Genomic DNA, 14,562 nt, shown 5'->3' with positions numbered 1-14,562 from the left:
ATGTTATTTTGATCCAAAGTAATACAAGAACTTCGAATGCTTTCATTTTAAACTTACTATTTTAACCATTTTCTGTAATCTCTTCTACTTCCGTTTTACTCTAATGGTTCCTCTTGATTTGGAGGATGGTTTGAAGGAATTTAAGAAGGCCTTAGCTGTTAGTTCAAATAAGAAAATAAAAATCTACCGTATGATAACGGGGAGGTAGGAAAGTAGTTCAGTCTCCATTTGCATTTGATTATGGATCACACTGAAAGAGTTAACTAAGATCGTAATGTTTTGAGGGCAGAAGCTATTCCTTTGTTATATAAGCCTCTAGAAGAGAAAAATAATATGTGGAAACAATTGTAATTCTAGGATTTATGTTTTTAACCAGAGTTTTTGATATAAAATGCTTTCTGTGATTTATTGTAGCAAATTGCAGGGTCCTCTAGAACTTGCCTTGTGAGCCAGTGTGTATTTACCATTGAATCTTCCATTGAAAATAGGTATTTTCAGGTTTTTTTTTCCTTGTTTTTGTTAGCTGGAATATCTTCTGGTAAGCCAGCAAATCATGAAAGGAAAAACACACTTACTCCAACACAGAGAGAGAGCGTGCCAGCAAAATCTCCAGTTCCAGGGGTCGATCCTGTAGTGGCTCACAGTCCTTTTGACCCTCATCATAGAGGAGCTACTCCTGAAGTCTATAGGAGTCACCTCCCTCCTCACTTAGATCCTGCTATACCATTTCACAGAGCTCTGGATCCTGGTAAATGTGTTTGTCTTGTTTTTGATTTGTTTGTTTTTAGAAATATTGTATCTTTTGCACAGAAAATATGCCTTTAAAAAATAATTATTGATAGGCATATATAAGGGCTTATACACACTGTTGTGGTTTGATATTGAACTGAACCAAGATAAGAAAACTTTCTAAAATATTCTTGTATAATACTGTAACTTCCTCCTAGAAGATAACAGATCACTTCTGTTTAATTAAAAAAAAAAAAAAAAAAGACAACAAAAAAGATTGTTTTTCAAATAAGTATTTGTGAAGTGTATTAAAAGATTTCAAGAAACCAATTCATAAAGAGATGTGGAAGATACTACAGAATGAAAGTGTAATTATGACCCATCTGATCTCAGAGGGATTACCAAGTTATCCCTAATGATATTAAGTACAGTATACTTCCTTTTAACATATCCGTTGGTCTACCTTTGTAATGTATTTTAGTACTTCACAATTTTATTCAACTCTCTTCTCTTGGAGAATAGATTGTTAGTTTTTTTCTGCCCGTGTACAGTGCATAAATTCAGTAAAACATTAGTATTAAAATGCTATTTTGATCCATTTGGTTCTGGCTAGAGAGAATTGATAGCACTTTCCATTGAAACTTCAGTTCTATATCTTGAATACTAAATCTTTTTCCTCCTTCATCCTCAGCTGCTGCTGCTTACCTGTTCCAAAGGCAGCTCTCACCTACCCCAGGCTACCCAAGTCAGTATCAGCTTTACGCAATGGAGAATACACGACAGACAATCCTAAATGACTACATTACCTCACAGCAGATGCAAGTCAATTTACGTCCTGATGTAACCAGAGGATTATCTCCTAGAGAGCAAACTTTAGCTCTCCCATATGCGGGAGCAAGAGGTATGGTACCTGTGTTTTTCTGGTAGTCTTTAAAGCATATTATAGATAATGTGGTATGGCTTAGCAGAGAATCTTAAGGAGCTGTTAAGTGATCAAAACTCCAAAGTAATGCTTTAGAAGATAGGAATATCGCCAGAAAAAAAAATCCAAACAACAACAAAATGTGTAAAGCAACTGTCTTACAAGTCCGTTCACTATGGAGAGATTTAGACTTCTGTGCAGGGGTTTTCTAACGGGACATAATTTTGAAGAGTTTCATATTGAAATGTCCAGTGCAATATTGGAACAAAATAATAAGTGAATAGCTATGAATCCCTGGGGTTATATGGCATTCTCCCAGGAATAACAAGCTTAACAGGAAGTAGCTGAGCTACCATTTTAGCTACTGGATGTGATAATCTCTCTATCATTTAAATCAGTTTTGATAGTTATTGGAAGAAAAGAAGGTAACAAAAGCGAAGGAATTAGTCCAGTAGGACTAATTATCTTCAGGATAAGATATTAGTTATTTAATTGGTTGGAAAAGAAGAGATAAGTGTGTGTTTTTCATAGTAGGGGAATTTATATTGTAGTAGCAGTGGGTACCTGTGAATTTCAGTGTTACATTTTATTTTATAAATATAAGAGATCTGGAAAAGGGAGTGAATGATGGCATGTAATACTATTTTGCTAATAGATGGGATTATTCAGAAGAGGTTCAGTGTATCTTTTTAAAAGGACAATTAAAGGGATTGCTACAAATGCAAATTCTGATTTAGTGTGTTCCTAAATTGCTGACTGCCAGATATATTTTCCACTAAGCATTTATTAATGAACAGAATATATGTGTGGACCTTCTTGTGTGTCATCTTCTAACAGGAATTATTGACCTGAACAATATGGCTCCCACTATATTAGTGCCTCATCCTGGAGGAACAAGCACACCACCCATGGAGAGAATTACTTACATCCCTGGTACTCAGCTTACGTTCCCTCCCAGGCCTTACAATCCTGCTTCTCTGTCACCAGGTACAAGCTGTTACAATTTGATTTTATGTCTAATCATCTGACATACTGAGATAGTTGACCAATTTATTCTTTATTAAGCTGTCATTAATATTATGGCTTGTTTTGTCAGGAAGTGCTATTTCTTTGCACTTCTCACTTGGATAACAAAGTGGTTTTTTTTGTTGTTTTTTCAAATTATAATCTGTATTGTTGCAGTAGCAGATGAAGGAGCACTGACAAATTCAGAATTTGCCTTGTTCTGTCAGGTTTTCATTAATTTTCATTAATCAGTTTATTAACCTCATATTGTGTGTTAAAGACTGGAATTTGGCTTTATAAACTGTCTAGTTTCTACCTGTATAGAAAACACTAGAGTAAAAAGCTGTTAATTGAACCTTCCCCTGATACTGTATTAAGCTTTTGCCTTAAATAAGTGGATAGACTTGACTGTAATGAAAATAGATTTGGGAAGTTTGTTGTAAGTGGATGGCAGAATGTATTGGAGAGTGTTTGCATCAAATTATGCTTTAACTTTAGCATCTGTTTTTGCTATTTCAAACGTTTTGTCTTGTGGATGTTCCAGGACACCCTACACACTTGGCAGCTTCTGCAGCTGCAAATGCTGAAAGGGAACGGGAAAGAGAGAGGGAGAAGGAACGGGAGAGGGAGAGGGAACGAGAACGAGAGCGGGAAAGAGAACGTGAACGAGAGAGGGAGAGAATAACTTCAGTCCCTGCTGAACTTTATCTTCGACCAGGTGAGTGTGCATTGTTACATTTGGAACAGTCTCGTTGTAGACTAACTATTTTCTATATCCACCTATATCCAATATATATCCACATTTTCTATATCCACCGTAAGCAACATGCAGCTTATTAACAAATTACAGAGTATTGTTTGATTTAGCCTTCACTTAGGGAAGGTTTCTAGCACCTGGCAGTTCTGTTCATAATTGAGACTTCAAGTTTTAGGCTTCTTCATAGTTCTGTCATAGTGATGTAGTACCTAGGGAATGGCATGAATCCCAGTCATGCCTATCACTAATTGCATCTCATTTAACGCATTGTAAACAGAATGCTCCTATTTAAATCCTTAATATATACAATTGCATCCAGACTGGTGGAGACAATTGGGAAAGAATGTGGAGGAGAAAGCATTGATGCATTGTTATACGTATCCTACGTTGTTATAAGAGTAATTTATATGTATATTTGTTTTTTTCCTCCTCTGCTTTATTTTCTGCAGGTACAGAGCAGCCTGGCAGACCTGGTAGTCATGGATATGTTCGGTCCCCGTCCCCTTCAGTTAGAAGCCAGGAAAACATACTGCAGCAAAGGCCTAGTATTTTTCAAGGAACCAACGGGACAAGTGTAATCACACCTTTGGATCCTGCTGCTCAGCTCCGTATCATGTATGTTTCTTGTTACTGTCCCAGAGATATCTGTACTAATACTTGAGCTTATTGAAAGGTGTGTTTAGTCTGAGGAAGATCCTAAGATACAAGGATATACCACAGTTGTCTGGCTCTTTAATTTATTGAAAATGATCCTGTCCATTTGTACCAAGTCCAATTTGGATAGAAATTCGTTTCACAAAAGCTTTGCTTTGTTTTACTCAAGAAATGGCTCTGGTCCTTTTTCATGTGATATAATTCGGAATGTTCAATGTTTGCCAACAGGCAGCTCACACCTGGAGCTCCCTCCATAACTCAAGGGTTGCCTGCTTCGCGCTACAATACTGCTGCTGATGCCCTTGCGGCGCTAGTAGATGCTGCAGCCTCTGCTCCTCAGATGGAAGTTGCCAAAGCAAAAGAGAACAAGCATGAAGGAACCAGGATAGAAGAGAATATGGGACGCAGGTCAGCTGTGGTTACTGAGCAGCCGCAGATGGAACAGAAAACACTGGAGGTAGAAAAGAGGCCTGTCCAGTGCCCCTATACATCTGCAAATTTTTCTGGTGGCAAGTCCCAAGGACAGTCTTCATCAGTAGTCTATTCAGAGGCTGGTAAAGAAAAAGGACCTCCTCCTAAATCCAGGTACGAGGAAGAGCTGAGAACTCGAGGAAAGACCACAATTACTGCTGCTAACTTCATAGATGTGATCATCACTCGACAGATTGCTTCAGACAAGGATGCACGAGATAGGGGCTCTCAAAGTTCAGATTCTTCCAGTAGTTGTACGTATCTTAGTAACTACTTACTTCTTTGCTGTCTTAGCCTTTTAGGGAGATGATAAAATGTGAAATGATTCTGATATTTAATGATAAAATATTCAGCCCTGCACAGATCAGATGCTTGATAGGCAAATGCAGTTTTTGAATATAGTGCAGTGGCTAAAGATTCTTGTAAAATTTAGTTGATCGCTTTATTTAGGTTCCATGCTGCATTGTGAAATGCAGGATAATAAAACTGACCATATCATAAGTCAGGAGATGTAAAATTACTGAATTTACATTGGAACACTGTTTTGTGGAAATATGTTTCACTGTGATTCTCATGAGACAGACAGTTTTGACTTCCATTTCACTGATGTCATTTTAATGGAAAGACAGCATTGCTACATATAGGCAACCAAAATCTTGAGTGATATTCAAACCTTATTCTACAAATTCTGCTCGATATACAGTATCTTCCCACCGGTATGAAGCTCCTGGAGATGCCATTGAGGTGATTAGCCCTGCAAATTCACCTGTACCTACTCAAGAAAAGCTACAGTCCTATCAACAAGAGACACCTAAACCAAGCCAGGCAGAGAGTAAGTTGGTCTACTTATGCAAGTGTGCTGACAATTATTTTGCTTATATTTACCATGAACTCAAAATATAGTTAAAATATATCAGGAGTCTTTAGGTCACCGTTTACCACGTTTTTAACTTTTAGAAACTTTTGCTGGAGTTATGTTATTACAGGATCTGTGGAAAAAACTTGAGCAAATGTATTGGAACTGTCACTTGGCATTGAACAGCTCCTTTACATTACAGCCTAGCTGATTCAATAAGAAATTTATTTTGAATGTATTATTTAAAATTACCACATGTTGGTGTTGCTATCCACATTTTTTTGATCTCTTAATAAAGCTCATACTACTACAGTACCATTTGCAGATAAGAAATGAGCTGGAATTCACCAGTGTTGTGGAATTAAGCTTTAGCCTTTGAAAGTCCAGGGCCTATAAGTGGAGGGGAAAAAGCGTTTATTAGACATGATGCCTAAAGTCTATTATAAAAAATCTATTATAGAAACGCCTATTGTTTTATACTTGTAAGCAGAGAACTTTAAAACCTTGAAGCTTCAGTAATACCTTCATAACAAACTGTCCTTTTGTTCTTCAACTAGGTGACCCAAACAGGCAATATGAGGGGCCGATTCACCGTTACAGGACACAACAGGAACCTCCTTCACCCCAGCAACCTCCACCTCCTTCCTCCCAAGCAGAAGGGATGGCACATGTGCCCAGAACCCATCGACTTATCACCCTTGCTGATCACATCTGTGTAGGTTTATTTGTGCACATCTTTTCAGGTGTGAAAAGTTATGCTTTGATTATGAAAACAAGGTTTGGAACATTAATAAAACTAATAATTACAGAGTTGGTATTGGGGATATTATACAATAATGTCTGAACTTATTTTTTCATTTGTTGCAATTAGTCTCATATTCATCTAGTTCACAAATGCTGAACACTACACTGTAGCCAATGTCTGACCAAAGTTTCCTTTCTCTTTTTTTTGACCACAATCAGCAAATTATTACACAAGACTTTGCTCGAAACCAAGCAGCTTCTCAGGCCCCTTTGCAGCCTCCCACCACTACATTCCAGAACTCCACCCCTGCTCCAGCGCCTGTTTCTACCCGAGCAAAGACATCGAATCGCTACAGCCCTGAGTCACAGTCACAGTCTGTCCACCATCAGCGGCCAGGTGCTAGAGTGTCACCTGAAAATCTGTCTGACAAGTCGCGGGGAAGGTAATGCATGTATTTTGTTTAACTGTAAATTTAATTAATTCCCAAGTACAATATTTACAAAAGCTAGTGCAGTAATCTTTATGTAGATCAGAAATAGCAGTATCTTTTGGTCTTTTTTTTAGGCAATGACTTGCACTGTTTTTGACAATTGCTTGGCTCCGTAATATAAAAATTTTCACTACTAATGCATAATTTCCAATCCATAGAGGAGTGAAAAATTCTAATCACTTAGAACTTTGTGGAAGAAATCCACAGAATCATTGTGGACAAATCAGTGCTATCTTCTAAGATCATCAAACATACTAAAACATGAAACACACATAACTAGAAATATAGTTTTATAACTACTGGAATGCAATTATATGTGTTAACTACACTGTTACATGCATTAAGAGGACTTACCTGTCTCTGAATTCCAAATGCAGACCTGGAAAATCTCCAGAGAGGAGTCATGTTTCTTCAGAGCCCTATGAGCCAATCTCACCACCTCAGGTCCCAGTTGTACATGAGAAACAGGAAAACGTTCTATTGCTTTCCCAAAGAGCTGAGCCTACTGAACAGAGGTACGTGTAAAACTGCAGTTTAAAAGCATTATTCTGGATCACTTGGCTTCGAACAGTATCTTTATTAAAAAATCATTTAAGCAATCTGCCTCTGTTATCAGAGGCAAGTTTTTAATTGCTGTTCATAATAAGGAGGATGAAATTGGAGGAACAGCTGGGATGACTATTGGGGCTTCTAGCTTAAAAATGTAGCCACCCACCAATATATAGCTAAAACTTTAGCGAGCATGCACGTTGCAAGGCAGAAATAGACACCCCTGAAATGTTTGAGTGCGTCATCTCTGTACCACTCTTCTAGCACAGGCAATGACAATGTTGCTTTTTCTGTGAGCTTTAGAATCTTGAATCTTGAAAAAGCAGGTATTTCTGGACAATCATTAAATTGGTCTAGTCCCTAAAAAAAAAAAACAAACAGGTTGAGGAAAGATGATCTTAAAGCATATTAATGTTGGCAGTATCTGCCATTGATTGCTTTTTGAAAGATTTAAATGTACAGCGTGAAAAACGTTCTCTTACTTTTGACACATTGGTCTTGGCAGGACTGACTCTCGCTCTCCAGGTAGTATAAGTTACCTGCCTTCGTTTTTCACCAAACTTGAGAATACATCACCAATGGTAAAGTCCAAGAAACAGGAGATATTTCGAAAGCTGAACTCATCTGGTGGAGGTGACTCAGACATGGGTATGTAGGACTTTTCTATGAATTTGTGCAACTTAAGCTCTATGTGACTGCTGTCCACAGATGATCTAACCTAAATGTTTCGATTAGTGTGAGTGAATATTAATCTATTAATTTAAAAACATATTGTATATGACTGAATATCTGTAAGATTTATTTTTTTATGCTGATGTATGTAAACTGTTGCATTTAAGCATTTTAATATTTAATTTGAGAGATGTAAATGTTTAGAAGAAGCATAATTTTTGAGATAGTTTGCTTCATATCAACATTAACTACAGACACAGAGTTAACTAGAATAGTGTCAGGTTTTAGCAACTATTACACCTTTTCCATTTTGAAAAAGACATCATCTAAGCTGGATTTTTCTTTTTCTTGGACCATGTGATTATGACTATCAAAATGACACATTCTGGATATTTTAATGCAGTCTCAGTAATGGATACTGTCCCAGTGGAATATGATACTAGAACTGTATTTTTTTCTCTTAGAAATCTTACTATAAATTATTATCAAAATTATCAGTAGTAAGAGTTTGAGCTGTTTGTCAATCAGTACCTAATAGAAAGTATTTATTTGAAAGCAAATGCTTTTGCAGATTTCATTCTGAGAAACAAGGCTGCGTTAATAAGGGTTGCAGTATTCTCTTTATTGGATCTCCATTGTGTGCACAATACATCTTGCTATGTTGAAAAAAGTACAGGAAATAGTTCAGAGTAATTCTATCATATGTATTAAGACTAATAGGGTTCACTTATAATGATCATCGGTACTGTGGAAAACTCACTTAAATGTTATGTTTTAATTGCAGCGACTGCTCAGCCAGGGACTGAAATATTCAATCTGCCAGCAGTCACTACATCAGGTAAGTTTTTCAGTAAAAGGAACTATGCATGTTTCAGAAAAGGTAAACTAATGCAGTATATTTAATGTATGTGCTTTGAGCAGTGCCGTAAATGAGGAAGATGATGTAAAATTTGAAAAGTAACACCCCACAAAAAAGGTTTTTTCCTTTGTCCTAAGGAAATTTCACATAATATTTAAATGGGAACTAAAGCAAGAATTGTTTTATTTCTCTGGTGTCTGCAAATCTTAGAGGTAGAAGTCGTGAAATTGGTTAGCATCTCACTTACATAGAATTTAAATATAGTGTAGTTCAACAAAACTAGATCTCAGTTCAGCAAATGCAATTTACTTTATAAACTGGGGTATTTAAAATACTTGCTGTTTTTTTCTGTGATAAATAACACTTAAAAAACAAACAAACAACAATTTCCTGTCAGATGAGGAAATTAAACAAAACCCATATGTTCTAACGATAAAGGTGAATGAGGCAGAGAAATTTAAGTGAAATATGGGAGGTAACTTCTAAATCTGAATCTGAGTTGTACTGTAGATTGCCTTTACATGGTTTTAGCAGCCAGTTGGCTCCCCTTCTGATACACTTATTCTATCTTTAATTGGAGAAAGTAGTGATCTCCATCAGATGAGATGGAAGGGTAGGCTTTCTGAATTAAGTATTTGCCACAAATCATACTTTGTAAGATGAATTAGTGTGGATCATTAATATGAGAAATATTCTTCTGGTCTCTTCTCTTACAACTGATTAGTAGCTACAGATCTTACTTAATATGCTATCACAATCAGCATGTTTAGCTTCCATTGCGCTTTTTTTTTGCTTAATGTAAAATTTACTCTATTGCAGAGTGTCATTTAGTGTTTGCTGGCACATATAACTTACAGCTATTGTGAGCTGCTTTTGAGCATGTAGCTTTGCATTTTAAAAAAAACATTTTTTCCCCAACTTTCTGCCTATCTTTGTCCACATCCCTTTGTAATTTCTCTGAGATGTGTTTTTTGCCTCCCCTCCCACCTTTCCATGTATGTTTTCTTTTATCTCCCAGGTGCAGTCAGTTCTAGGGGTCATTCCTTTGCAGATCCTGCCAGTAATCTTGGTCTAGAAGACATTATTAGAAAAGCATTGATGGGAAACTTTGATGACAAGAGCGAGGATCATGGAGTTGTAATATCACAGTCCATTGCAGTAGCATCTGGCAGTTCCAACGCTGCAGTACCTGCAAGTAGTGAGACGCGTAGGGAAGAAGCTAATCCATCGCCTAATTCAGGTGAGGTATTTCAGCTCCCAAATATTTCATGGTTTAAATAAAATAAATAAACGAAGGGCTTGAATAAATTCAGTGTCACTGAAAGTCATTCCCTTTCCTCTGGAAGTGACAGAGAGACGGTGTTTCTATTCCCAGTAGTGGTCCTGGCTTTCAAAATGGTATTGGTGATTTTAGGTGCACTAGCCAATATCTCTTGGAGAATGACAACACTGATGAAACAGGGAAGAGATAATGGGTTGGCTTGATGAAAAATACACATGTAGTACATTACCTATAGGGAACATGCAGTGATGGGAACTAGCTTGAACTGAAAACAGCTCCCTTCATAAGGTTGGAAACAAAACTCTCATGGTAAGAATAGGGATTTTCTAGCAATAGTGTCATTAGTGACTGTATAGGCTAGTCTTCTAACTAGTAAATCAGCATTGCAGAAGAAAGCATCAAGTCAAATCCTTGTTTGGCGCTAAGCGATAATCTCTAGAAACAAACCTAGAGGCTAAAGTGTAGTGTAATATTTTTGGAAAACCTGTCCCTTCTATTTCCAGGAGGGGGAGTCAGCAAGCAGAAGTTAATTGGCAAATCAAATAGTAGGAAGTCTAAGTCTCCAATTCCAGGACAGGGATATTTAGGAACTGAAAGACCTTCTTCTGTCTCATCTGTACATTCAGAAGGGGACTACCACAGACAGACTCCAGTGTGGGCCTGGGAAGATAGGCCTTCATCAACAGGTGAGAAATGGGGGTTCTCTTTCCAACTTAATAAAGTAGATGTGTTATTTGCGGAAAGGTCAGATGCAGACATATAACACTGGCAATTATCAAAAGATTACATCATCTAGATCTGTGGTGCAAGGATTTCCTGAAACAGATTTTCTGCTAGTTGTCACAACCAAAGCCATACTATCTTTGCTATAGATCTCGTATAACCTCTTAGAACGGCACATTTTTGACTTCGAGAAACTCTTTCATTCAGGTTCAACACAGTTTCCTTATAACCCCTTGACAATGAGGATGCTCAGCAGTACACCGCCAACATCAATCGCGTGTGCCCCACCGTCCATGAGCCAAGCAACCACTCACCAACAGAACAGGATATGGGAGCGAGAGCCTGCACCACTGCTTTCAGCACAATATGAGACTCTGTCTGACAGTGATGACTGAACTATGCAGATTCTTTTTTTTTTTTTAATTTGCGGGTCAAAATAAAAAAGTTATTTTTGACTTGTGCCCAGAGAGACTTTCCAAGAGAGCAAGGGCCACACAATGAAGAATTAATGGAGAGTCCGTTAAATGCCTTCTGCACAGGCCGTGTGTTGGAGGATTGTGATCAAGAAGGTTGACTTACTAAAGATAAATATGTAAAGAGTTTTTAAAAATGTGGACTATTCCTGTTCTACATCTATTTGTAAAGAAAACCATAATGTCTTTAAATCATTCTTCTGTAAATAGAGAGTACTTTTTGCAGTGTTTTTTCCCTTGCTATAGTATCTGGTGTACTTATGTTCAAATCATTGCCTAAACTTTGGGGGTCATTTTGTAATTTTTTTAAGCATTTTCTCCAGTGTAGAGTACTCTTCATAACCCTAGCCTCCCTACCAGCCTAGCCTAACCATACCCCTAGCCTCCCAGTCAGCCTAGCATCATTGCCTGTTTAATGCCATGCCACTTCTTGCAGGCATTGTGCTTTTATATATATTTTTTTCCTCTAGACACTTCTCAGTGGTGTTCAACTCTTGTGAAAATGTTGATTTTTTTTTTTGACTGACCCCTTACTGAATTGTGTACATTAACATAGCCAGTTCGCTGGAATAAGATGATATATTTCTTTGAATTTTGAATTCTGCCACATTGTAAATTTTTGGTGCAGTTGATTTTATTTAGTAACACTGCAGAAATATTATTGCATGGGTATGTTATGGTTCATTTTAAAAAGGATAAAAAAAAAAATCAAAGCAAAACAGAAAGAACAGCTTCTGGAGGCATACCTCACTGTTACGCACACTGGGAATTTCAACTGTGCCCCAAACGCCTATGTTAGTGTTTTCTGTTTCTGCATTGTATGCAGTTGAAATAGGCTACTAAATTTTATTGTCATGGTTAACCACAGCAAATGGCTTATCTGAACAGAGGCTCTGGGTGGGTTGATAAGTCCTTTAAGAAGAAAAACCTCTACATCCTGAGTTTAAATAAAAACAAAACGCTTTTATAGAATAATTGACCAACACGAGTCAACTATTTGGCTTCTGTTATAACCAGTTTGAAATAGGTACTGCAGTCTTTACTTTCCTTAGTCTGATTTTAAAATCTTAATGTAATAATTATTTTAAAGCCTGTGTCCACATCCCCATCCCTAATCTTATCAGAAAACTTTTGGTAGAAGTCCTGAAAAATGCTTGGCTTAACTCCTAAGGTGTGCAATACATATTAGGGTAAAATTTTCTTTTAATTGTATATGGTACTAGAGAGTCATCTTAATCATTCATCTATCAATGCCTGCTATTATATGCTTGTAGCTCATGTATATGTGCATTTGGTTAGCAGTATCACAGGGTCTTCTGCCATCCATCTTCAGGAGCATCTTATTGTTTGCTGCACTAACCTCAGGAAAGTGAATCTAAATCTCTGGGGTAGAAGGACCGATTTATAGATAGCACTAAGCTGGGGGGTAGGATGGTCTGTCAGATTCCATACTGCTTTTGCATCTCATTGAACAATCCTTGCCTAGAGGTTACTTTCCAGTCACAGTCTTTTACATTTAACTGTGTTTGCAATACATTGTATGAAGGTATAATGTAGCTATGTAACCTTGAGTCCATGTAAGCTCAACATTTTACAAAAGAACTGTGATGGTCCAGTAGTACAGAATTATTTATCAATAACAAACATACAGAGAAAAGCCTTTTTACCCTTAGCATAGGAAAGAGAAATGACAAGGGAACTCATTTGGAAATTTGACAGTGTGTTGTAAATCCAGAATTATTTGCTACCTTTTTTCTAAAAAAAAAAATAAATTCATCAGCATAGAGCACTTGGCAGACTTAAAGCTGCCTGCAGTCTTTCTTAGAGAAAGACTTTCTCACCTTCCTGTCCTTTAACCTTCTGGCTTAAAGTAGTGTTTGTTTTTTTCATTGTATTTTTAGGCCTGTGCTCTTATCTGTAACTTTTTTTGTTCCTGTGCAACACATACTGGAAAACAAGTTCATCTGCCCTTTTTGTAGCTTTTAATTTGCAGTGGACAGTTAAGTTTCCTTCTAAAACTCAATTATTAATTGAACAAAAGAGGCATGTACAGACAAAAGTCTTTGCTAACTGTACTGTAAGTATAGCATGTTCATTGCAAAGCTTCATGTTACTGCTGTTGCAGCAGCAAGATATCCAAAGTAGGATAGTTACTTTCTCCTAAGATGCAGCGTGAGTGGCATTTGCATGTAAAATGTTGCTGCTGCTTTTGTTTGTTTTTTAAGTTCTAACTTCTCCAGTGTAAAATCCTCTCCAGAGCCTAAGTTAGGGTTTACCACAATTCCAGTACTCTTCAAGTATGGAGCTACATCTGGCCTGTTTCAAACAGGAAGGTGTTAATAAATCACATTTACGAAGTATAGTTTACTACAGATTTTTAATGATTTCTGATCAGCACTTTCACAATGCTGTCATCTTTGTTTTATGATTCTGATATGAAATCATTTAAGACTTGAAAAACCCATGCATCATAACTTCTTTTCCACACAATGTCTTCAGTGTAGATAGTGACTTCTGGATTCAGACCAATCAATAAAGGGGATCAGTTCTCCATTTGCTTTTCCTGTGTCTCCCTCTTGTTTTGCAGCATCAAGCTCTGTTCATGAGAACAAGCAAAACACTTCCCTTAGGGGGTGCTGCAGGGTTCCTAACTGACAATTCTAGTGTCTACAGATGAAAAAAAAAACCACCAAAACTCAAATAAAGATTGGTTCTAAGCTTAGAGCCTTCTTGTTGGTACAAGTGTGCCTGGATCAGCCCTATCTTTAATTCAAAGCTTTGTTCTCAGCAAGCTAGATGTGTGACAGTTTTAAGCTTTATGTATGACAGTTTCTAGCTTCAATGAACATCTAACTCTAGGAAATCTGCATGTGCCTCTTCTTAGCTCAAAGTAACAAAGAGCTTAAGCCACTATTAATGCTACTACTGTAAGTAAACTAATAATGCAATTAACATTGAGAGTTGTACTAAACACCTGAAGTTCTTACATATGAGCAGTTAAAATAATGCTTGATTAGTGACAGTTACATTTAGTTCTACTCTCATGGAAAAACATGGATTTGATAACTTCTGGTTTAAAATCTTTGTCTTCAGTCTTAGGCTTCCTTGCAGGGAAAAACTGAAATTTTTGTTGTGCAAGCAGACTGTTTGTACATGCCTTTAAGTGAATTTAGTAACTTACAAGCCTGATAGTTTGTCACATACTATCTTTTTCCAACAGGAAGCCTCAGCATTCTAGCACTGACAGCTCATGACCTGTCTAAGAAAGGAAGACAGCTTTGGCATTTAGTGTGTTCTTACTGGGGTAAGGTAGCAGAGGGTTTTAGTTCTGACAGCAGCTCTGTTTAGTAACATAGCCTTACCCCTCCTTTGAGG

At 37.2% G+C, this 14,562-nt stretch overlaps 1 protein-coding gene across 5 annotated transcripts in view; it reads left to right on the top strand.

The window, feature by feature from the left end:
• The window catches only part of NCOR1 (nuclear receptor corepressor 1), a 66,249-nt gene extending 53,429 nt beyond the window's left edge, over positions 1-12,820 (top strand). For 2 of the 5 annotated variants that reach the window (XM_084299604.1, XM_084299603.1), the window contains 15 exons: positions 524-748; positions 1,421-1,630; positions 2,489-2,638; positions 3,201-3,374; positions 3,863-4,028; positions 4,296-4,792; positions 5,242-5,370; positions 5,952-6,109; positions 6,358-6,581; positions 7,007-7,144; positions 7,684-7,826; positions 8,635-8,688; positions 9,728-9,949; positions 10,495-10,677; positions 10,922-12,820. In XM_084299604.1, the coding sequence (XP_084155730.1) occupies positions 524-748; positions 1,421-1,630; positions 2,489-2,638; positions 3,201-3,374; positions 3,863-4,028; positions 4,296-4,792; positions 5,242-5,370; positions 5,952-6,109; positions 6,358-6,581; positions 7,007-7,144; positions 7,684-7,826; positions 8,635-8,688; positions 9,728-9,949; positions 10,495-10,677; positions 10,922-11,109 (2,861 nt within the window). In that variant the 3' untranslated portion in view covers positions 11,110-12,820. The remainder of the gene's footprint in view (positions 1-523; positions 749-1,420; positions 1,631-2,488; positions 2,639-3,200; positions 3,375-3,862; positions 4,029-4,295; positions 4,793-5,241; positions 5,371-5,951; positions 6,110-6,357; positions 6,582-7,006; positions 7,145-7,683; positions 7,827-8,634; positions 8,689-9,727; positions 9,950-10,494; positions 10,678-10,921) is intronic. The other 3 variants (XM_084299605.1, XM_084299606.1, XM_084299607.1) reach the window with 3 other exon arrangements.
• Positions 12,821-14,562: the final 1,742 nt, after the last annotated feature.

The sequence above is a fragment of the Netta rufina genome (assembly GCF_964035555.1).
Source record: "Netta rufina genome assembly, chromosome: 21".
NCBI lineage: Eukaryota > Metazoa > Chordata > Aves > Anseriformes > Anatidae > Netta > Netta rufina.
The sequence above is the reverse complement of the archived record's forward strand: the minus strand, read 5'-3'. Positions and strand labels throughout refer to the sequence as shown.